This window comes from Mytilus galloprovincialis, chromosome 8, assembly GCF_965363235.1.
Source record: "Mytilus galloprovincialis chromosome 8, xbMytGall1.hap1.1, whole genome shotgun sequence".
NCBI lineage: Eukaryota > Metazoa > Mollusca > Bivalvia > Mytilida > Mytilidae > Mytilus > Mytilus galloprovincialis.
This window is the reverse complement of record NC_134845.1, coordinates 56174440-56199896: the sequence shown is the minus strand read 5'-3', so window position 1 is coordinate 56199896 and position 25457 is coordinate 56174440. Positions and strand designations below refer to the sequence as shown.

Below are 25457 nucleotides of genomic sequence, written 5' to 3'. Positions count from 1 at the left end.
TAAAATCATGTAGTGTGCAAAGGGACTGCAATGCTGTGTTTACATATGGTTTCTTTAGAGAAGGATATGCTTAGACATAAAGAATGATTCTTTCCGGGGAAGCATTTTCGTAATTAACGAGATAATGAAATTTCTTACATTGTACTATTACGATATCAGATATAAGACTAAAGAGTTGATATATGGTCTATTGTGATTGACAATATTTCAAATAAAAATATAAAACACTTTTTATATGAAGCGATTTTGAATGACTTTTTTTATATTAAGGGTAAAACGTAGATAAAGAGGTATGAATGTAAATGAACCAGCTGCATGAACGAAAGGCAAAATGAAGTATCTTGATGTGGCAAACAAAAATCATTCATTACTGTCTTTTCAGAGAGAAAAACATGGGTTGTTTCATTCTTGAAGACACGCAATAATTGCACACGAATGTAATTTTTTTAAGCACACACATGGAGAAATGCCTTAATAAAACAAAAAATCCTACAAGGCCGTACTTTTAACAGCAATAAATTTACGCATGGCGAAACAAACTGTAAAAGATTTTAAAAAAGGACACATAATATATATTGATTTATTATATGCGTATAAACATTATTACTGATATTAATTTGGTTTGTTTTTATCTTACGGGATTGTTCTGCGAAAACAAGGTTTTATTTTATCTGTATTACACCGTTTCAGATATGTCTAGCTCTTTGGGGGCCTCGGTGGCCTATTGGCCTTAGTAGTTACTACTTTAATCACTAGCCAGTCACCACTGATGTTGTGAATTCTTTAGCTCTTTGCGAAACACGAATGAATACTTTTTTTAGTAACATATGTTGTCTAACTGCCATTCAGGCTTTGATCGAGCCCATCCTCAAGTTTCGATAGCATTTATTTTAATTTAATGATAAACAGGAACTTTTACTTAAAAATTAATAAATATGTTTAGGATGTAAAACATTAAGATGTCTGATTATTATAAGATGGGTTCTCATTTATATGTTAATAGTCGAACCAAAGAATTTAACAATTCATGGAACAGTCGATGCTATATTGTTTGGACAAGAAGGTGAAAATCTACAATTACTTTGCACTGTTACTAATGGAATCCCTAAGGAGACACTTACATGGTACAATATGTCTTCAGTAATTGGCACAGGAGGACCTGACATGTTGAATATAACTATAAAACCAACAGTATACGATAACCAGAAGACGTTTACATGTCGAGTTAGCAGAGATTCAGTGCAAGAACTGTTGAATGAAACGGTCACATTAAAGATACAATGTAAGTTCTTGTTTTAATTAGAAATAATACAGAAAGAAACTTAAAAAAATCCTATAAAAATGCAAAGTAAACAAACATTTGCCATTGATACCATGGTTATAAGAAGATTTCAAAAGACCTAATTTTATCACCCTTTCGTTATATATGTCTTTTGAGAAAATGTTGAGCATACTCGAAAAACAAATTTTTTCGGTGATGCTCTTTACTGTTTGCAATGCAATATCGATAACTTCAAATTTGCAATAAATACATAAATATAAGGAGATATGGTATATTTATCTATGACTTTGTTATTCAACAAGCACCAAAGTACAAGACTGCAATCAAATACTTATCTTATCAAATAGCCTTTTATAAAGGATTATTTGATTAGATAAGAACGCATGATTTAAATTCGGATGCATTAACGTTTTGCGCATAAATCTCAAAACTAGTGACTCATCATTAAATGATGAAGTCTATATGCAAATCACAATATTTGTTTAAAATTTGTGTCTCCCTACCAGTCGCTTTCTTGAGAAAAAAAATCCCATTGCAGCAATCATTTCTTACGCAAAAATGTGCCAACATGTGAAACGAATGGAAACTTATTTTTATGTGCTGGTTTAGGTTTGCATATGTTTCCGTTTTTATACTGTCACCACTTCGGTTTTATCATGTATATCTATTATATAATCATTATATAGTCATTTTATAAAAAATACTGTTTGCAAAAGTATGAATTATTCTGAATAATAAGCATGTTCGTATCCCAAGCAGACAACCTTAGCCGTATTAGGCACAACTTTTTTAAACTTTTGGTTCTCAATGCTCTTTTTCATCTGAGCGTGTCTTATGTGTACAAAACGCGCGTCTGGCGTATCAAATTTTAAACTGGTACCTTTTTTTTTAGCTATTATTCGTGAGTGTCTATGTCCTATATGTTCTCCTATTTAGTTGTTTTGTAGTCCTATCATGTAATGTTGGGATTTGTATGTTATATTTAACATTGCTATAATAGCGGGAGGTTTGGCATGCCACAAAAGCAGGTTCAACCCACCATATTTTTCTTCAAATGTTCTGTACCAAGTCAAGAAAATGGCCATTGTTATATTATAGTTCGTTTCTGTGCATTACATTTTAATGTTGGGTTTCTGTTGTGTCGTAGTTCTACTCTTATAGTTGATGTGACCATGAGTTTTAGTTTGTAAACCGGATTTTTCTCAATCGATTTAGGAATTTCGAGCAGCGGTATACAACTGTTGTCTTTATTCCTACTTGGTAAGGCATTTTCTTATGTAGAGAATGGTGGATTGAATCTGGTTTTAAAGCGCTGAACCTCTTACTTATACGACAGTAAGACAGTTCACCTCCAATTCCATTATATTGACAACGATGCGTGAACAAAGCAAACAGACATAATGGGTAAAAATGTCAAAATTAAGGGTTCGGCAGTCAACATTGTGAAATAATCTTCATAACAAAAAAAGCAAAACAAATATATAACAAAGAAGGACAAAAAGGCATACACCAAAATTAACAGCCCCATTCATTGTTTTCTTAATTTTGTGTTTTATCTATGTGTGTTAAATCTATCCATAAAGGAATGAACTAGTTTAAGTTAAATTAATTGGTTGATTTATTGTAGCTAAAAGTCTTTTATGGAAAAAAAAACTGTACTATTATGTGATTATAAAAACAAATCAGGGCATCAAATTGACATAATCATTTACACAGGAAAATGTTTGATGTCGTGATGGAATGGTTGAGTGGTGCCCTAGTTAAATATAAATTTGTCAATTATACATTATTTGATTTATTTAGTTTCGTAGGTACCAATTTGCGCGCATAAAAGAAAACTTGTATGTTCGTGGATATTTAATTTCGTTGTTGTGCAGAAGTCTGCATACAAGCCTATAGAAAATTGTCATTCGTTGAACAATTAATTTATTGGTTTATCTATACCCACGAAATTCCACGAAAATTGGAATCCAACGATATAACATGAATAATAAATCCACAGTATGTAACTGTAAGATTCGATCAAACCCTAGTATTTGAAAATATCAGCAGAGTTTATTAAGCTGATTAAACGGTAGTGTTTCAAGCAACATGTAATGGTAGGTAATTATATATTAAATGGAAGCTAGCAAAAGTAGCATACACTTTTAGCTTAACATTGCCTTTAAAAAAGGACACACCACTTCTGATACGTTTCATGACGTCGTATCATGAAATGTAATAGAAATCGGCAATAATTTTGAGCGACAAATGGCATAAAAATGTTTTTGTTCTTTATTCAAACTTTATATGTATTATGTTACAGCCAAACCTATATTTGTTACCACTACAGAAAACATTCAGTATGGACGCATTAGAGCTAAGATAAACCTTAGTGTCAGTGCTCATTGTTATCCAGAATGCAAAAGTGTAAATATTTTTACTGGTGACTTTTGTTGCTTCAACGAAACCAAGTACCAGCAAGTAACAGACTATAACCATGATAACACTAGTGTTGAAATGAAAGGATACACAATATCGCTACAGGGGTTTACTCTTACAGAAAAAGATTTTACAACATACACATTTTGGATTCAAAACCAAATTGGGGATGAAACCTTCAGTGTGAAACTCATGGCAAGAGGTACGAGAATATAAGGAAAAACTAATATTAAAATAGTAATCTTACTGGGATTAGGTATAAGTGAAATGGTAATGAAGGTTTGGATCTATATGGACGTTTATTATTGCCATGCAAGTTGTCTTTTACTGTCTACATCCAAGCAACAGCCAGTCCTACAGTTATAATGATTTATTATCAAACAATTGTTAATATCATCAAAGAATACAAAATAGTTTATACCTGAAAAGCACTTTTATATCCAAACAACGGACAAAATATGAACCCGCATCTTTGTCATGTTTATGTTATGTACAAGCCTTAATGTAAAATAGAAGAAATAATAAAGTATGTGGTATAAACCATTGTAAATTAAAGTTCTTCAACACCCTTTCATTATTGAGAAATGTTTCGAAGTCAACACGGTCAAGTTTATGACATTTGTACATGATTTACGCAGTTTAATTGGAATCAAGTATATATTAGAAATGTCAAAATATTAAAGTTAAGGTCTCTATATCATGTATATCATTCATGCTCACGATCAGCAAAACATAAGTACTGTACTAACGCTCGTATTTATTGATGAAATATAACTGGTTGTAGATGATGGGCTTTTATACACTAGTGAAGTGATGAATATGAAATGTATGAATTTAAAGTATGCGTTACTGATTCATCATCCATACCTGTTGTATCATGATAAAGTGGAAATCACTACTAAAATGATTGTTTGGACATACTACAAAATAATTCAAAAGTTATAATTATTATAATATTATATTTGCAGATTACGAATGTAAGTCTCTTTATGGTTATGGAACTAGTTGGTTAACAATGGGCTGCGTTGTAGGTGGAATTATAATTTGCAGCATTGCCTCCAATATATATTGTCATCTGAAGCGAAAGACAAGGGTCAACGTTATGCTTGAAACCTATCCAGAAGAACATTATGACGAAATAGGAACAATAAACTATAATCATGAAGTGTTTGAACCATCAACTGACGTTACACAAGAAAATAATAGCATGCTCAGAATCACTGGAGAAACTAGTATTCAATTAGGGGTTCAAGCAGAAAGCTCCGAAGAGAGTTCGTTAGAAAGGCTGACACGTTTCAGTCAATCAGGTGACGGTTATGAAAATCCTTATCATTCGATAAATCCTGAAAACATCGAAATGCATCCATATAGTAGCATCATGTCAAACATATACCAGAACACAATAATATTTCCGGCGAGAGCTGGAACACAAAACATAAGAGAGTCATTTTTTGCAGAGGAGACCAGCAAAAATCCTTGGCTTATTATTTACATCAAAAAGCAGAAATGCTGAGTGCATAAATCGATATGAAAATATAAACCGGTGAATTTAATGAATTAAAGGAATATGCCTGGAATTTTTTCTCATGTTCATAAACTTTGCTCCGCTTTTTACATGTTTTATGTTGCCAACTAAGAAAGTTTGGAAAATTCCAAAGACGCAAGTCGTTTAAAACAGATATGTATACGGCAAATTAAAAAATGATCGATGATAAAGCCTGGGGACGTTTTGTCCTCCCAAATCAATAGTCAGCGCTACTGTTTTATCATAAAAGACCGGTTCAGTTGAATTAACTGTTCATGACATGTGGAAAGTATTCGACACACTTTAGTCTAGACAAACATGTTTACCTTAGTCTAGATCATTCTATAATTTGATGGACAAGTCTGTTCAAACTTGAATTAAAGACGAAATTGAAATTTAATTGAAGTATCAAATAAGCGATGTTACGTTATCTTTTTTTGTTTTACTAAACTAAGGATTAGATGCAATACACTTGCGTTCATTTAGGAATTAATTTTATCGAGAAACATTCATTTGAAGAAAAAATATAATGCTAAGACATGTAATTGCAGTTGCAACTCACCGCATAATACAATAACAGGGAGAACAAAATTTTAAAAATAGATTCTTTCAAAAGTCTAAATGCATTATCAAAATTATAGATTAAAAATGTCGACATTCCAAACTTTTAAGTTTGGAGATTATAAAATAAAGAGGAACCAATTGCAACCATTTATTAAATATTATGCCTACTCCTTTAAACTCCTTAAAAACGAAAAGTGCATATCTAAAAACAATAACAGAAGTCATTGTATCAAAACAAATGTGTCCAATGGGTTTAAAACTTTTAATACTTAAAGGCGTAAAACTAGTTTAATATCGTACCACTCGGTTTTAAACCTGGTTCTATTCAGAAGCCTGTAATTCAGTGGTTGTAATACATGTTTTTTGGTTTTCTGACTTATTTTGTTTAAAAATTAGGCTGCCACTTATTTGTTTGAATTGTTTTTCTATTTTTTATTCAGGGGCCTTTCATAGCAGACTATGCGATATGGGCTTTGCTAATTGATATAGGTGACCTATATATGTAAATTTCTCTTTTCTTCTTTTTGTTCCTTGTGGAAATTTGTCTCATTGGTCATCTGATCTTCTTATCCTTATATGAAAAGTATATAATTTCCATTATTAACCTACAGAACAATAAACATTACAAATAGTTGACAGCAATACAAAAAAGAACCAGAACAACATAGTTTTAAAAATGTTCTATATTAAGAGGGATTGTATATTTTCGCCAGCCTACGAACAGTCAAATTGTCATGACTATTAATTCTTTTAAATAAACTTTAAAAAGAATCATGTTTTGATCATTTGATTTTTAAGTGACTATTTCAGTAGCTTGTTGGTTTCGCTGTTCCCTATGAAGCCCATACTAATTTGTATGACGCGTCCTTGTGTTTTGGGACGCCGATTTTTATGTTTGTTTTTATCTATGTTTGTATTTATATCATTGAATAATCATTCTTTTACTATACAATTTTCCAACAGTGAATATAAAAATTTCCTATAATGTTCCAAATAATTCTCATGATGTGGATTTTAATCATGGAAATGGAATCTATACTAAATTATTGTATGCACATGATATTATTTACAAGAGTTTGAAGTACCAACAATGATTAGATTACTTATCATTCAGAAACGTTATTAAACAAATGAATGAATTAAATTTGAGAAAAAAACATTAGAGCGTTTTATCGAAAATGATTAAATAGCTTATTTTTAACTTTTGCTTGAAAATTAAGAGAAATAAAACACAATTATAAATATTATTTTGTTTTGAAAACTATAATTAAAATTAAAATTTGTACTAACAACATTAACAGTACCAATTTTCCTGCACCAGATGCGCATTTCGACAATACATGTCTCTTCAGTGATGCTCGTGGCCAAAATATTTGAAATCCAAAGCTTATATAAAAGATGAAGAGTTATAATATAAAAGGTGCAAAAAGTATAGCCAAATCAGTGAAAGGAATACTAACAGTGTCATGAAAATATGTCTTTACAATATAAAAAAACACACAACAACATAACATGGTTGTCATTTATATATTTTAATCAGGTTTCGTCAAATTGAATGTAAATCGTGATATTTGGAGCGACTGTATTATACTGATCTTTGATGTCATTGAATTCCTGTAATCAATGTTTAATTGTGTATTCTAATCAGACAATTTATTGTCACAAACAAAATCAGGAAATAAACAAAATACATATTGAGATTGCCGAGATAGGTACAAAATTACTATCCGATTGTACATGTTTCGGGCACATTGGTCAAGATCCTTGTCTTGTAAAACCATTTCTTGATGTCTTTTGTATGTATAATCAGCGTTTCAAAAAGATGTTTGGTTTCACAGTTGATTGCAATGAAAAGAAAAAAAGGGTTGATATCTGAGTTGTACAACAATTACCTGTGATGAAAACTGTTCCATTGATTCTTGGCAAACTCTCAACAAGAACAAATTATGACGATTCCTATGATTTTAGACTGCATTGTTGCTGGACTAGAGACACGGGATCTACTGACACATCTATAAATAAAAAGATCCATTATTTTAATTATTTTTTTTTTATAAAAACAAAAAACAAAGAAATACAAATTATAAACAATAACAAAGTAAATAAAATTGAGAATGGAAATGGGGAATGTGTCAAAGAAACAAAAACCGAACATAGAGCAGACAACAGCAGAAGGTCATCAACAGGTCTTCAATGCAGCGAGAAATTCCCGCACCCGGAGGCGTTCTTCAGCTGGCCCCTAAACAAATATATATATATAATAGTTCATTGATAATGAACGCCATACTAAAACATACTTTTTCAGTTATTCTTAATGGGAAAACATAAAAAAAATAATAAAACTGCTCCTTTATATAAAATTAATTATCTATAATTTTACGTTTAGCTGTTACACCCTAAATCTTATTTATTCTAACATAGTGATTGATCTATACTTGTAAGGCTCATGCTTTTTAGACATTTTCCAAATAAATATTCGAAGTATGTATAGATATTACTAGAGAAAATAGTTACCTTTCTTAAGAACATAACAGAGAAAGGAAAGATACCAAGGGCACATTCAAACAAATAAGTCGAAAATTACCTGATAACGCAATTGATAAAAAGAAAAGGAACAACAGACACACAACAGAACACAACACACAACATAGAAAACAAAACATTGAGCATCACTAACCCAACCAAAAACTGGGGGTGGTCGCAGGAACTCCAGAAAGGTAAGCAGATCCTTCTTCGCATGAGGCATCAGGTGTGTTGCTCATGTTAGTACAAACCGGTAATAGGTCGATGTCAGTAAATTATACTCGGGGAAAAGGGGACATGAGTGGTGTTGCATCATTGGAAACATATCCGCTCATCTAGTAGAGGACAGAATGTCTTTCACATCTTTATGTATGCACTACTTACGGCAAAGTATCGACTGAGGTGTTAAAATTTTGACTCATTCTGTAGTAAGACCTATGCTTAAGATGGCGTCCAGAAGGCTGTGCTAGGTGAAAAATTTTAAACTATTTTGCGTTTGAAAATGATGAATAAATGCAACAGTAGTATACCGCTGTTCGAAAGTCATAAATCAATTGACAGAAACCAAATCCGGGTTACAAACTACAACTAACGACGAGCTAATTTGTTCTATCTTAAAAGTAGTTTTCCGCAATATGTTCAATATATATATTTACCATTTGGTTTTGCCATTTTCCTTATAACAATCCCATTCTCCGACGATCCAGTATATGGAGAACAACAGCTGTAGATGTGCATGACAATCTTGTGTTGGTGTATTATAGGTTGAGATGCAACATTCATCATCGTTGCTACACAGACAAGCGCATGCAATTGGAGAATCTACTGTATCAGTCCGTATCATTGGTTCTACAAAAAAGAAATCTTCATTGTTTTGTACCGTAAACGTCCAGGTATTAGGTTCCGACAATACACAACACAACAGAAGGAGCGTAAAAATCATGAAAGTTATAATTTTTGTCTGCATTTTTTGTACTGTTACAAAGTTACTAGTAAAGAATGAAACCCAACAACCTATGTATCTATATTTGAACAAGTATATACTTTAAATGATAGCAATAATTATATACAGTCGTATGAAGCGGAAAATTTGACTCGTTATGCGTTATTAAAATGCTAGTCGTCAAAGCATCATATAAAGTCTTGAACTTTGTGTTCAACAGCTAATGAAATTTATGAAAAAGTACTAATTAAAAAGCAGATTAACTTATATTCATAATCTATTTGATTAAAAGAAAAAATAGCAATGCATAACTAATGATAATGAAAGAATTTCATCACACGTGGAACAGTGGTTGTTACCAGCATACACATTTACATTTAAAAGGTGGATGAAATATACTGTTTCCTTCACTTTTAAGCTGTAAAACGATATTTTTCCTAACGTTAAATATTTTGATTGATAACGATGTGTATTATACCGCTTAAACTATGTACGTAAGCAATTCCCATTTTTCTGTAATTTCCCGTGTCCCGCTACACTTCATTCCCCATTTACACGGCACAATAACTTGACTTTCACGTGTCATGCTTACCAATCATGTGGTCATTTTTATAAATTTCCTGTTTACAAAATTTGAATTTTTCGAAAAACTAAGGTTTTTTTTTATTCCAGGCATAGATTACCTTAGCAATATTTGGCACAATTTTTTGGAATTTTGGATCCTCAATGCTCTTCAACTTTGTACGTATTTGGCTTTATAAATATTTCGATTTGAGCGTCACTGATGAGTCTTATGTAGACGAAACGCGCGTCTGGCGTACTAAATTATAATCCTGGTACCTTTGAGAACTATTTTCACCACTGGGTCGATGCCACTGCTGGTAGACGTTTCGTGCCCGAGGTGACACCAGCCCAGTAGTCAACACTTCGGTGTTGACATGATTATCAATCATGTGGTCATTTTTATAAATTTCCTGTTTACAAAATTTGAATTTTTCGAAAAACTAAGGATTTTCTTATTCCAGGCACAGATTACCGTAGCCATATTTGGCACAACTTTTTGGAATTTTGGATCTTCTAGCTCTTCAACTTTGTACTTGTTTGATAACTATTACCAAAATTCCGGGTCACGCTTATACCCCAATGAGACCCACATGAGACAACATCCTAACAACAACAAAACAGAAAAGAGGTCTTAATCATTCAACATAAGATAAGGTATCAGGAAAGGCATCAAGCATTTAAGATGTGTCTTTCGTAGACGAAACGCTCGTCTAACGCACATACAAAATTGTAATTCTGGTATCTATGATGAGTTTATTTACAATCACAGGGTCGATAACACTGTTGGTGGAGTTGTTATTCCCCGAAGGTTTCACCAGCTAAGTAGTCAGCACAGTTGTGTTGACATGAACTATCGTTGATATGTTCATAAATATAAATCATTAACTGATAACAAAATTTTGAATTTTTGAAATACTTAGGCTTTTCTACGACAATAATAAATAACCTTAGCTGTATTTGGCAAAACTTTTAGGAATTTTTTATACTCAATGCTCTTTAACTTTGTATTTTTTTTACTTTGTTTTAACTTGTTTGTGATTCGAGCGTCTCTGATGAGACTGTTGTAGACGAAACGCGGTACTGGCGCGAATACAAAATTGAAATTCTGGTATATATGATGAGTTTATTTATCATTACTACTGATTTTCCCAACAAAATCATGAATTTGAAACGAACGAGTAGGGGCATTTAGGCCAAGTTTTTGCCCAAGAAAATTATTATTTAATAACTATTTAAAATTGGCACATAATGTTTCGAAATACAAAGGGTCAAGAAATGAATAGGGAACACCTAATGATTTTTATCTGATGACGTCACAATTACATTATAATATGTACTGTTTTTCACAAAAACGATGAAAAATACAGAATTTATGCAGTTTTTTATGTTATTTCCGTTGTGGAAACATCGTGCGTAGCCAAGAAACAACAACATAATTGAACAGAAGCTTAAGCCTAATGATTACTATTGACATAATATCACCAAATATTTAAAAGTTGGTTCCTGTGTGCGCATATACTTTTTTAATCTGAAATGATTATACAAAAATTTGATGAAAACCAAGGAAAATCACGAACTTTTACAAAATATGCAAATAAAATCATGATTTGTTTCCATAATAACTTATTTAATATCAAATGGAAACCTTAATTAAGTTAACAGAAATTTAAGAATATGTATGATAACTTTGCAGTAATGTTTGGGTGCAATCAAAATCGAACAGCACTGGAAAATTTCCTATATCACAAGGTTCATTCAATTGACATATTCACAAAAGACAAGACTTTGTATAAAAACAAACTTTAATAACACATCCAGCTGATGGGGTTATAACTGTATGAACAATTTGAACTACAGTAATACTTTTTTTGTTTTTTGTCATGTTGGTACCAACGATTTTAATCTTACTTATTTAAAATCTTTCAAGAATTATTCTCATCTTCATCCCTGAACCAACAATTACTCAAGACAACTTTCCGTTGCTCGGTACTCGAATCAGGTGTTTTTTAAACAAAGGTCATTTTTAATTAGCAGAGAGTATAATTTAGAACAGTGAACGTTTAGAAACTATGTTAGTTTATGAGCAATTTAGAAAGAAAGACAAATACGAGACATGAACATACTTTGTTTAAAATGATAATAATGGTTGTTTGTCTGTTCGGAAAAGTTGTATCTATAATGCATTTGTTGAAAAATGACGTCAGTCAGCTTTGACTAGTTGGTGACGTTATTAAAAAGTTGTGAAAACTGATAAGGACTGGCATAAATGCCGATGAGGAATTGTTAATATTTAACAAAACATTCTTAAAAAAAATAATCTACTCATCTAAGCATCCTTTTTCATTCAAAAGTGAACGATGCTCTCAGTAAAGATTTTATTAAAACAAATTGTCAACAGAATAATCGTGAATCATAAAAGAAGAATAACCAGGATAGGTTATAATTGTCGACATGGGTGGTATTTTATTACCTCCGTAAATATAAGTATTACATAATATAAAATTCAGTTAAATGATATTGAACCATTAACATTTATAGTAAGTTAAAACAAATGATAATTAGGTGGCAGATACCAGTTTTGGTGTACCAGAACATGTGTCCCACGCAGAAATTTTGTTGTAGTTAAGTATTGAGGTATATAATTGCATCATTTTGACTGAAAAAATAAATGAATGTAAATTCTAGGCTATTGTACTACACAAGTAAGTAGTTGCATACACAGGTTGGGGATTTCCTTCACATATAGGTCCAATCAGATGTCAAAATTGTGGTCTCCTCACTTGACGGCATCCAATCAAAGTGGGGGGGGGGGGAAATTCAGTTTTAATTATGTAAACAAAAATATCTTGAGATTTTGATGGTAAGGATAGGTTCGGACAAGGCTCTAATTCACTGAATATCCTTTCTCTCTTGAATTTTGGCTAAAATTCTTGTCGGCTTTTAGCAAGATTTTGCAGGTGAGGATTAGAATGGTATCAGAGCATCATATTTTTTGCCTTATTTGCAATGCATTTATAAATTTTAGAATCTCCATGCTGGACAGACACCCAAATTTAAAGGTTTTCTATATATTTACATAAGCACGCACACATCTTAGTTCCTTGAAACCATACATTTTATTTGTATATAAGCTTGAATGAATTTTCAAGAAAATAAAATCATAAATCCATGAAATTCTAAAGATTTATTGTAAAATAACTGGTTTCTGCCACCTTAGAACATTGACTTTTTTTAGTTAGGGAAATGAAAATAATCAAGTTCTTCTGGTAGACACGATATGATACAATTAATAAGTCCCGGAGGATACCTGTAGACCAGTAGCACGTTCTTATGTACTGGCATGAAAAACGAATGTTATTTACTTAAAATATGTTGTGAGAAAAAAAATTAAAATCCTTCCAGATAAAGGAAAATTCTTTTTCTCATCTGTTCTTGCCTTTTTCAGGAGAAGGGGGTTTATATATATAACGTTTGAAATATATTTTAGATTTTCATTTTTGATGTTGTCAAGTACCACGAAAGAAACATTCATTGTCGAAATACGCATCAGATGTGTAAATTGTTATCATTTCATAGTTAATATGTATTGTTTATGTTTGTAATAAACAATAATAGTTCAACTTATATAAAAAGAAATTTTAATGCTTACACCACGCAAATTTTCAATTATATTATCAATTATATATGCCACGACCTATTTTTCTATTTTCAACAAATTATTCTCAGTAAAAATAAACAGCAAACTAGGTGACAGACGGACTTACATACTAGCGTCAAGACTGGTTGCAATCAATAAAACTCACTCGAAGACTTGGTGTAATAATATCATAGAAAATAAAAAGAATTTTTCATAAAAGAATCTTATAAATTTTTTGCATTACAGAAAACAAAGTTTGTTTTAATATATTTGTCTTGGCATGCGTTCAATTATATAGTTTAATCATAGTTATACATATAATAAAAATCCTCAAACACAAATAATATTTTCATTGATATGAAACAACGCCTGGCTTAAGAGTGCTAGGAATCAAAACCTGTAAAATGATATCCACAACACCATTTTCGGCCTCGATTTCGGTAACCTGGAGAGTAGCTCCATGGTTCAAAACATAAATGAAACGCGCGTCGAGCGCAAATACAAAATTGTAATTCTAGTATATATGATGAGTTTATCATTTCATGGAGTTTCCCAACATGCATACAAAATGAAATAATACATCCAGTTGGTGTGGTTAGCACTGCATAGAAGAGAGAGAGAGAGAGAGAGAGAGAGAGAGAGAGAGAGAGAGAGAGAGAGAGAGAGAGAGATTATGGTACAATATAGTTTATGAGCAAACTTTTAGGGACAACAAAGAGTCATTAAAATTCTTTTTTTGATGTCTTGACGATGGTAGGTTTTGTGTGTTTTGAAAAAATTGTATGCACAGTTCATTGTTTAAACAGGGGTTAAGTAAGCTTTAAATGGTTTGTGTCGTCATAAAAGAGTTGTGTAATTCAGAACTTATCTTGATTTGAATAAATGATGTAAATGCAGAAAAAGTCAATTGTCAATGTTCAACACAACATTATTCTAAACAAAACTACTAAACTTTGCATTTATTTCTATATTCAAAAGTGAACGAAATGTATCAGTAAAAGCATGCATGTCTGCTCTTTGGATTGGTTAGGTTGTTTACTCTTTGACATATTACCCATTTCCATTCTAGGAAATAGGATATTCGTGAATTACAAAAGAAGGAAACCGAATTACAAAAGAAGGAAACCGAGTTTGGGCATAATATAATTTTCTACGCGGATGTAGTTTCTTTTCATCTTTTTATAACCTTTGGGTATAACTATTACATATAAAATTCTGATGATATTGAGCCATTGGAATTTTTAGTAAAAAAATCCGATAGATAATTAGAACAGTATCATGAATATATGTTGTTTGACAGGGAAATAAAACTCACTAAGTTCTTCCGGTAGACACAATTATGATATATATAAAAAAAAAAAAAAGAAGATGAGGTATGATCGCCAATGAGACATGTATCAGTCATTTACAACTATAGGTCACCGTACGGCCTTCAACAATGAGCAAAGCCCATACCGCATAGTCAGCTATAAAAGGCCCCGATAAGACAATGTAAAAAAATTCAAACGAGAAAACTAACGGCCTTATTTATGTAAAACAATGAACGAAAAACAAATATGTAACACATAAACAAACGACAACCACTGAATTACAGGATCGATTAGTCCCCGGGGGTACTATCAGACAAGTGGTATGCATACTGGAATGAAATACGGATATGGTTTAACATGTTTAATTGAAATTTGTTGTTCGAAAATTCTGGAAACTATTTTGAATTAATGAATGTATGCCCCACGCGTATTTCCTTTACTTGGTTTTTTGCTTTACCTCTGGTTTTTTATGCATATACCACTAAAACTTTGAATCAAATTATCACCTATAAACCAAACGTATGAAGTATTCTTCTTGTTCAAAAAAAAGGGGGCAGTTCGCCAACGATCTCGCAACAACGAACACACACGCAGAGAGAGTGGTTCAAAAAAGCCCTTACTCATGTTACTCGAAGACTTGGAGTATAGATATTATGAACAAACAAAAATAATCTTTAAAGAATCTCAATTGGGCATCGAAATCCTTTTTTAAATTTTATGTGCCTTGAACATGTTGAATATACAGTTCTAATTCGAAAATTTAATGTTTATGCATGTAATTAGATTCCACAGTCCCAAGTACAAATCTTTTATTGATTATGATTTTAACCAACAACTCCTGGATTAAGAGTGCTTGGAATCAAAACATGTGAAATGATGTGCACAACGCCATTTTCAGCCTCGATATCGGTAACCTGGAGAGTAGCTGCATGATTCAAGACAGGGTTATTATCTAAAAGTAAATAATGATAACATAAGTTATTGATGTCATGAAATGGCGAAAATAATAACACAACGTATCATTGGAAAATGCCCACATTTATCTCTGTTGATACACATGTTTGGAATGACCTTCACCCGTTTGATCAGATGCGCATGTCAGAAGTAACTGCAACGACAGAAGACTGGAAAAGATCGGACTTGAAGTAAAAAAGTCAAAATGTCAAAGAGATTGGTCCAATTTCCTATGATTTTTTTTTTTTTACATAAGGGACATTTCCTAAAAGTAAGTAAAACTAGTGAGGTTCTATCAATAGTTTGGTGTATTTTGAAACAATTGTCCTAATTTTAATTTGAGTTCAAATGTATTAAAAGAGCATCCTTTAACATAACAACACTAATTTGGGGAAAAAGATACCAGGCTTATGGTTGTGTAAGCCAGACGCGCGTTTAGTCTTCAAAATACTCATCAGTGATACCGGCGTCAAACATTGGCGTATAGACCGACGTGCACCAGACGTACAGAGAAAATTGACTAAGTGCACGCAACAGGAACACTAACAAGCGTAACACGCGCGTTGCATAAGTTTGAAGTACGTCGAAATGCAGAGTATACGCTATGTGAACGCATAACTCCAGGAATTTTTTATGCGGCATGAAAATTTTCATCTAGCTGTAGCGTTTCTCAATCGTATAACTGTTCGCTACACGAACGTACTATATACTTTACAAGCGCGTATCAAAAGGCTACAGTTACGTTTGAGACACGTTTAGGGCAAGTTGTATACGCTATAAGATCGTTCGACTTTTACTTGGTCTTTTACTTGGACGTTTGCGGGGAGTGTTTGTAACATACGACTGGCGTAGTTTAAGCGCTCTGTTGAGTTATAAAACACAATCGTGGCGTATCAAAAACGTATTCTGACATACAACGAAATGTGCTGTGATATTTTTAGTGGCGTATGTCCGTGAAATTACAAGGCCATGTGTAAAAACACCGTAATTACACGTCCCAGACACACAGAAAGCACGGATAATCGTCCCAGGTAAGACCGGGACGCGTCACAATTACGTTCAAAGGAAGGCTTTTCCTTCGTAGCGTGTAGCGTGTATTTCAACTGCTTTAGACAAACGCCATATATAAGCAAACATACGTTACTTCAACGCCCGATATACGCTTATTTACGCTTCTCGTACGCCCGAAAGACGTTAAAAGCTTGATGTGCACACAATACAGATATGATTGACAAATTAACCGAGTCCAAAATTACTAGCGTATTGGCATTGCACATGGCTTTTTACGGCGTACGTCGGTGCTATACTCTGATGTGTGACGCTGTTATTATACGCTCGAATCAAACAGTTAAAAAGCAAAATAATTATAACGTATGTAATGTTGAAGAACATTAAAGCCACAAAAGAGTAGTAGAGTTAGTATAGTATTATTATGCGAATATAGAGTAATCAAAAATATGCAAACACAGCAATATGTAACATTGAAAAATATTTTTATTTTAAAAAGAATAATAGTAAAATCGTTGACAATTTGTGTAGGATAGTATATAAAATCTTCCCAGTTGTTTGACACATTTGATTTGTTAAAACAGATACTATGGAATATGCTCCATCTCTTCGCCGGTTTGTAGTAACTGCCAAAATTACTAAATTCAAAACTTTTAAGTGTGAATCATTATATTTATACTCATAAAAACACCGTCACCAACCCTTTTCAAGTGTATCATCGGATACAAGCCTTATGGTAATATCATCAAAATTAGAACATCTGTCATCAGATCTATATATAGAAAACAAAATCTTACTGCTATCGACGGTAACACTAATGCTATGTCCCCTGTACATTGTAGACAGTGTTCCTGCATGGTCTAAGCTCTTCTCGTGGATTGTTCCTGGGTGAACATGATAATCAACGATATCTGAAACAAACAAAGACGTCATTTGAATCCACATTATACAGCAAATAAACGAAGTTAATTGAAAAGGTACAGTACCCTGCCCAGATTTTACATTTCTCTCTTACTTTAAGAACTCCTCTAGTTTTTTCCTTAGTTAGTTTAAATATGTTTGCCTAGCAACCCCTATATTTCCCGACTTTTAATCTATATCATCGTTTGGAATTTTTGCTATTCCTAGACATAACTAACGTAACAAATTCAGTTATCACGTCAGACTGGAAAATCCCAATGTTTTGTAAAATAAAAAAAAAAGGCATTGTGTGCAAACCGAAAGGAGAGGATCATTTTTACAGCATAGTTGTTTGCAGATACATTTTATGTTGTAATAGCCGTAAAAAAGCGAATATAGTTCTCGCTAGACTTGTTTCAGGAATAAAAATTACCAGGTAAACTGTACATGGTTAGCCAAATAGTAAAAAATATCACAGCCAAAGATAGCAGCAAAAATTGACTGATTGTCTTAAATTCAGTGATCTTTGTAAAATACATAATATAAGGGAAATTTTGTTTGGGAATTTCCCATTGAAATAGTCGAGCATGCTATCTATTGTTGATTGAACTGCTTGCTTTGGTGAAAACTTCTCGTAAAGCGGCTCGTCTATTTGTTTGTGTTTTTATGCAGACGATGTTGTATTGATATCAACAGTGCTTTAAAAAATTGACGTTATCACTTGACTTTCAGTTGTGTGTAAAAAGAAACCAGACGCGGTAAAACGAAATATCTCGAAACTAAAGGTGTCAGACCACAAATTTAAAAATCCCTACCTTTTCCAACCAAATTCTGCAATTTTCACATCTTTTAAAATATTTAAGTTTCAGTTTAACTTCATGAAAAACAGGTATATCCTGATTTGTACATGTATCAGCTTTCTACATGCCAATTTTCAACATCCTTTATAGTCTTCTAAGAAAAAACACTGACCTTCTAAGGGGTAATTCAAAATTAACCCCTGGTTTTCTGGAAATCTTTATGGGTATACTATGGAGTGCATTTATCCTAAATTCTTAATGCAAACTAATAGACATAAGTGGATATTGGCTCAAAATGGTCTAAAACATTACTCTTTCACAAAAAGTTTCATTTCTGCGTTGGTTACTTTATAATGTAAGTAGTTAATGACATCAAAAGCACTATTTTGTGTCAGAGTAGGGCTACTTTTACATACGTTCTAAATTGGAGGGAGTAAGTGGTGGTCTGACACCTCAAGTAACATTTAAGTACAATTATTGGTTCACTTACGTCTAGCATAAATGTAGTTGCTTTTCAATTTTGTGATATAATCAGCATCCAGACTAGCGATAGCAGCATTAGTTGGAACAAACATTGTGTATCTCTGTGAACCTTAAAGATAAAAGACAGAAAGTACAACTATTATATTATCATAATCATAAGCTGACTCCTCAGACACAAAATTGATATACTGCAGAAAGGGGCATATACATGGCAGAAGAATCGATCGATTTGAGTCTATAGATATAGGAAGATGTGGTGTGAGTGCCAATGAGACACCTGATTACCTCTATATACTAGTCATCGTCGTACTAAAAAAATGCAATGATATGACGAAAATAATTTCTCAAATATTAAGATGTTTTTTTCTTTTTTCTTTTTTTTTTGTAGACTCGATGAATTATATTTTAAATTTAGATACACCGAAAATGTAATTGAACAATATTTTATTTCTTTTCGTGTGTTGTTTGATAGTATATTTTTCAAGTTTTTGTAATTGTGATCCCTTAATAAATGGAAAATGTTTTCCATACTTGTTCTATTGAAGACATCAGTCAATTTTGCTGCCTCTAGAAATTCCATAAATCCACTGATGTTATAATCTGGGTTCTTTATGACGTCAACTATGGTTCCTTCTGGTACATTTAGAACTTCATCAACAAGGTAGATAACTCCGTTTGAGCATTGTAGATCTACTTTTGTTACTTTAGCTTGGTTGAAATACAGAGACTACAAAAGAGATACTCATATAGGAAATTTAATATAAAGATTACCCTTAATTACAGTTTCAAATATAGACAATGATTTCCAAAAGCAATGTATCAATTTTTTTTAAATGTACAGCGCACTTTTTACACAATTCATTGCGAAAGATTTCGATCGATCTGGTGTCATCCCTTTTTAGCTCACCTGGCCCAAAGGGTCAAGTGAGCTTTTCTTATCACTTGGCGTCCGTCGTCCGTCGTCCTTAACTTTTACAAAAATCTTCTCCTCTGAAACTACTGGGCCAAATTTAATCAAACTTGGCCACAATCATAATTGGGGTATTTTAGTTTTAAAATGTGTCCGGTGACCCGGCTAACCAACCAAGATGGCCGCCATGACTAAAAATAGAACATAGGGGTAAAATGCAGTTTTTGGCTTATAACTCAAAAACCAAAGCATTTAGAGCAAATCTGACATGGGGTAAAATTGTTCATGAGGTCAAGATCTATCTGTCATGGGGTAAAATTGTTTATCAGGTCCAGATATATCTGCCCTGAAATTTTCAGATGACTCGGACAACCCGTTGTTAGGTTGCTGCCTCTGAATTGGTAATTTGAAGGAAATTTTGCCGGTTTTTGTTATTATCTTAAATATTATTATAGATAGATATAAAATGTAAATAGCAATAATGTTCAGCAAAGTAAGATTTACAAATAAGTCCACATGACCAAAATGGTCAGTTGACTCCTTTAGGAGTTATTGCCCTTTATAGTCAGTTTTTAATCATTTTTCGTAAATCTTGGTAATCTTTTAGAAAATCTTCTCCTCTGAAACTGCTGGGCCAAATTATACCAAACTTGGCCACAATCATCATTAGGATATCTAGTTTAAAAAAATATGTCCGGTGACCCGGCCAACTTACCAAGATGGCCGTCATGGCTAAAAATAGAACATAGTGGTAAAATGCAGTTGTTGGCTTATAACTCAAAAACCAAAACATTTAGAGCAAATCTGACAGGAGGTGAAATCGTTTACCAGGTCAACATCTATCTGCCCTGGAGTTTTCAGATGAATTGGATAACCGGTTGTTAGGTTGCTGTCCCTGAATTGGTAATTTTAAGGAAATTTTGCCGTTTTTTGTTATTATCTTGAATATTATTATAGATAGAGATAAACTTTATATAGCAGTAATGTACAGCAAAGTAAGACCTAAAAATAAGTCAACATGACCAAAATGGTCAATTGACCCCCTAAGGAGTTATTGCCCTTTATAGTCAATTTTTAACAATTTTCATAAAATTTGTAAATTTTCACTTACATTTTCAACTGAAAGTACTGGGCCAAGTTTATTATAGATAGAGATAATTGTAAGCAGCAAGAATGTTTAGTAATGTAAGATCTACAAACACATCACCATCACCAAAACACAATTTTGTCATGAATCCATCTTTTGCTTTGTTTAATATTCCCATAGACCAAGGTGAGCGACACAGGCTCTTTAGAGCCTCTAGTTAGTTCTTTGCAATTGTCAGAAACTACATTCCTTTCCACTTTTCAGCCCTTCCGTAGATCAGCCCCAGTTTTTGGTGGGTTCGTGTTACACAGTCTTTAATTTGTAATGTAGTAATTTGTGTACTGTTGCATGTCTTTTTTTCATCTGAGCCATGGCGTTGTCAGTTTATTTTCGACTGATGAGTTCGAATGTCCCTATCCATGGAATCTTTCGCCTCCTTTTTTCTTTAGGAGAAACAAATATCTTTGAACAAAAAACAACTAAAATAAACATTTTTTCCTCTTCCATCAGTAGTGTTTAAATCAATATGTGGTTAGTACATGTATTATGCAGGTACAATAGTTTTTATATTTAGGATGTACAACGGAAATTCATGGCTTAAAATTTAATCAAAGTTTCAATACATCTTTGGTCACATGTCAGGTAAATTAATTGAGAGAAAAAAGTAAAAAAGGGGGGAAAGGAAGATAGAAAAACAAGCACTCTTTCATAAGTGTATGTATATTTTAATGTTATACAGTTAGAAACATACAATTTACCAAATGAACACCACTTGTTTATGTTTATTTTGATTCTAATTTGAAAAGCGCTATTTTTTATATAATTCTTAGATTGTGAGATTTTCATTTTATGTTGCAACTTACAGGGAAAACGGTAGTATTTAATTTTCCCAGCATTAGGTTGGCCTTTTGTGTACCCAAGACAGGGCGTAGGAAGTCAACTTAAGAGCGCTGTGATTGGATGTAAGGGTACAATATATTTTTTATTTATCTATGAATAACTGCAGTGTGTATATTTACAAAATAAATTTTGAAACCTATTGAAATATTTTCTAGAGAATTATTCAAAAAGACTTGCAAAATTTCATAAATTTGGTGCAAAATGACGGTGGGCAAGGATAACATAAACAAGCTCCGTTGGAAGTTGGTCATGATACTATTTGGCTTTAATTTTTAAAACACAATAATAAAGTACTAACACAACATATAACTGTTTTATCCAGGTTTTTATCTTAAAAAGTGGTAAATTTAGAAAATGTTAATATTGTCGCCTATGGCAGAATAAATAGTACCGTTTTCCCTACACTTGCTTGTGCATAGACTCGGATGTAGTGGCCATTTAAACTGCTAAGAATTTCACCGGAAACCATGTCCCAGCTGTAGATACTTCCTTTCACTACATGGTACTGGAGAACGTTTGCGAGGGCACTGGAATCCTTCTGTAAGGATGCAACTGTTGCTGCTGGAAGCTTCGCGAATGCCTCATTGGTTGGGACGATTAGGGTAAATGGACCTATAAGAAAGTACAGGAGATTTATCTTTCTTTCATGATATGCAGCATGTATCTGAGTGTTATGTATTTTTAACCTCCAATTTAGGAGATCAAGGATATGCCCATTAATCGTATAACCCACACACACAAAAACAAAACAAAATGTGCACGTACAATGTAACTTAGAAAACCTTAATGTAGAACTCTATCAGACCTGGAGAGAACATAATGTATTCCCATATTGTGTTAAACCTCCGAAACAAATCAGATTTATATCCGGTTATCTGTCAAGTATGAATCAACAGTAGCTTTAACTTCCTAATATATTGCTGGTAAACATAGTAAATGTAAATGTATGGTCACCGTGTAATCGATATGACTGGCGAGAAGATGCAGATGGTATGAATAAAATAAAATCTTGGTATATGTCAGTAAGACAGGAATCTACCACAGCAAACCAAGTAAAATCTCTATAGGTCCACATTCAATATTTTTAAAAACACATTACAAACTAGATGTCTATAGATCTTTTTAACAGTTACACACTTTAAGTTTTAATCGACTCAAGTCTACTAACATCGACAATATTTGATATTCTAACTCTTTATTCGTGTTCATGAGAAATTAAAGCATATTACGTATTTCTGTACAGACATTGCTACGTGTGAAGTCGAATTGATAAACTAACGAGTTTTAATCGAGAAAGCAGCAAATATAATTCTCATCTTTGGAATCTTTTTTAACGAAGAGCCGAGCTTTTCGGACGAGATATTGAAAATCTATTTATATTCATCTCCTTTTCGGTATAGTTTCGTATCCTGTAACAATCGAGAAATCTAGTAGAGAACTGCGATTGTCATATTTTTCGACGTATTGTTCTTATCAGCGATAACACATACATTGTAGCAAGGAGAAATGTTTTAATAAAAATATGATTTTTAAACTAAATGTGAAAATATTAATTACCTTGTTCCCGAAGAACATCGGTTAATCCAGCTGAATTGACAAAACTGGTAAATGTTGTTAAATTGGCTGCATTTGCACAATCAACCAGATTTTCTGAGGCTGAAGCCAGGCAGATAAAGGGCAGCAACGCTAATAAGCACTTCATTGTTCCAAAATGGCTAAGTGGGGATATGTGAACTGAAAATTATAATCTTTACAAATTTAACAAATTTTAACACCGCCTCGATTTGACCATATGTTGTGAACCCAAGAGATAAGAACCTGTCTTAACTACCTAAGCAATGTTGATTTCGTGTCGTTCTCTTACGAAATTGACATCATAGATAGGAAATAGTATTCACGTTGCAATAAACATGTAGGGTATTTCTCAGAAGATTTCTTATAAAAAGTATAGAAGTAAGACAAAAAGATTTTACATATAGAGTCAGTAATTGAAAATAAGAGCGTAGAAATATGACTACACGAGATTCGGGAGACGCGTCCTTGGATTATAAATTATCTATTTTTTCAAGCCTTTTTTTTCTCTGTACATTAATTGCAAATTCTGCCAAGTATTCTCTATTCTTTAAAGTTTGGCACCCCTTCATTTTGTATTCTTTTTAAATCGGCCTATTATTCTCTAGTCTTTATTGTTCTGCTTATTACTGTGTATCATTTCCCATTATTCTCTATTCTGTAAACCCCATCCAGAACATTCTACATAGGTGTGTTAATTACTTTAACTTGATGAATGTAGGAATTCATTCAAATCGGTAAAAGAGAGTCATGTCGAATAAATATGTATGATTAATTATGTTTAAACATAAATAATTTATTTATGGATTGGAAAACAAGTTATTGCAACTTATATTTATCACCTTTCCACTAATACGCAGAAAACAAACCTGCAAACTGTGACTATATGCGGTTGATTTTTGCCATGATAGCTCCCAAATAGAAATTTGGACAGAATAATGTTGACCACTGGTCACAATTTAAAACAAAATAATCAATTCCGTCATGACTTTAGACTTAATAATGAAAGAAGAACCAAAAATAAACATAAGAATTAAATCTGAAAGCCCCTTTATAGGTCTTTAAGGACTATAAGTTAGAGCAATCTTTCACATAAACCCCCATGGGCATTTTTAACTGGTGGTAGGTATGAGAAAACCTACACAAAGACTTAACAAAAAACAATGAATAGAAGTTACAGATGTACGTGAAAGGCTTTTAATTTCTAGTAGTTTTCTACATTTTAAATGTTGAGTGATCTGATTTTCTTCTGTTTATTCCATTTCAATTACTCTTAATGTAAATATGTTTTATATAATAATTTTTTATATGTTTTTATCTACAAATATGATGATATGTCCAAGTGACTTTAACCGTGTTTTTTTTTTTTTTTTATGTGTCGTAAAGCCACTTTCTCTAGTTAGGGAGGCGTTCAATCTATCATAAGTAGGTTCATCCTTGCTCTTCTCTGTCACTGTCTATCTTAAGTCAGGAGCCTATTATACTTTGATTTTAGTCAGTTGCTGTCTGTCTTAAAAAAAAACAACCATACTTTATAAATATCATACGTCCGAATCGCTTTTTTGGATTTAACGTAATCAACTACGACAAAAGTTGAACATTTGATAGTCAAGGATGTGTAAGAACTGCAACAGTTTAAAAGCTTTATGACTTAAAAGGGAATATCAAAGATAACCAATTCAATCTAATATGGTTAACTTAACCTGTAGTTCAGTGAAACCTTAGTTTCGTAACAATTTCAAATTTTATAAGCAGAAAGATTTGATATGAATCATGTCCGTAATAACTGTTTGTTTAATCCATTATATATTACTTCCTTAACCAGTAAATCATGCATAAAAAGAACCCCATTATCTAAGTGCAAGACTTTGCTATAATTAAAGCATGCAAGCTCGAGAAGAAGAAAATTGCACTAACCATTTTAATGCTGTCTGTCTTTGATAGATCGGTAAAATAAAGGATTGTAACTCTAGTGTCAAAATTTAAAAACGGCCAAAGAGATAAAAGGTACTTTAGATTATAGAATGTTTTACAAAAGCAAACAAGTACAAACTTTACAAAAATCAAAATGAAT

General features: G+C 32.5%; 1 protein-coding gene across 2 annotated transcripts; it reads right to left on the bottom strand.

Annotated features, from left to right (window-relative positions):
- Positions 1-15563: 15563 nt before the first annotated feature.
- Positions 15564-23616, bottom strand: LOC143042246 (periostin-like). 2 transcript variants are annotated; one of them, XM_076214510.1, is made up of 6 exons: positions 23369-23616; positions 22215-22423; positions 19446-19641; positions 18922-19023; positions 17529-17642; positions 15564-15721 (listed from the first exon to the last, which is right to left on the bottom strand). In XM_076214510.1, the coding sequence occupies exons 1-6, from the start codon at positions 23511-23513 to the stop codon at positions 15594-15596; spliced, it is 894 nt and encodes a 297-aa protein (XP_076070625.1). In that variant the 5' UTR covers positions 23514-23616; the 3' UTR covers positions 15564-15593. The 2 variants fall into 2 exon arrangements, with proteins under 2 accessions (XP_076070625.1, XP_076070624.1); XM_076214509.1 differs by having other exon boundaries at positions 22203-22423; positions 23369-23611.
- Between the last annotated feature and the right edge of the window lie 1841 nt (positions 23617-25457).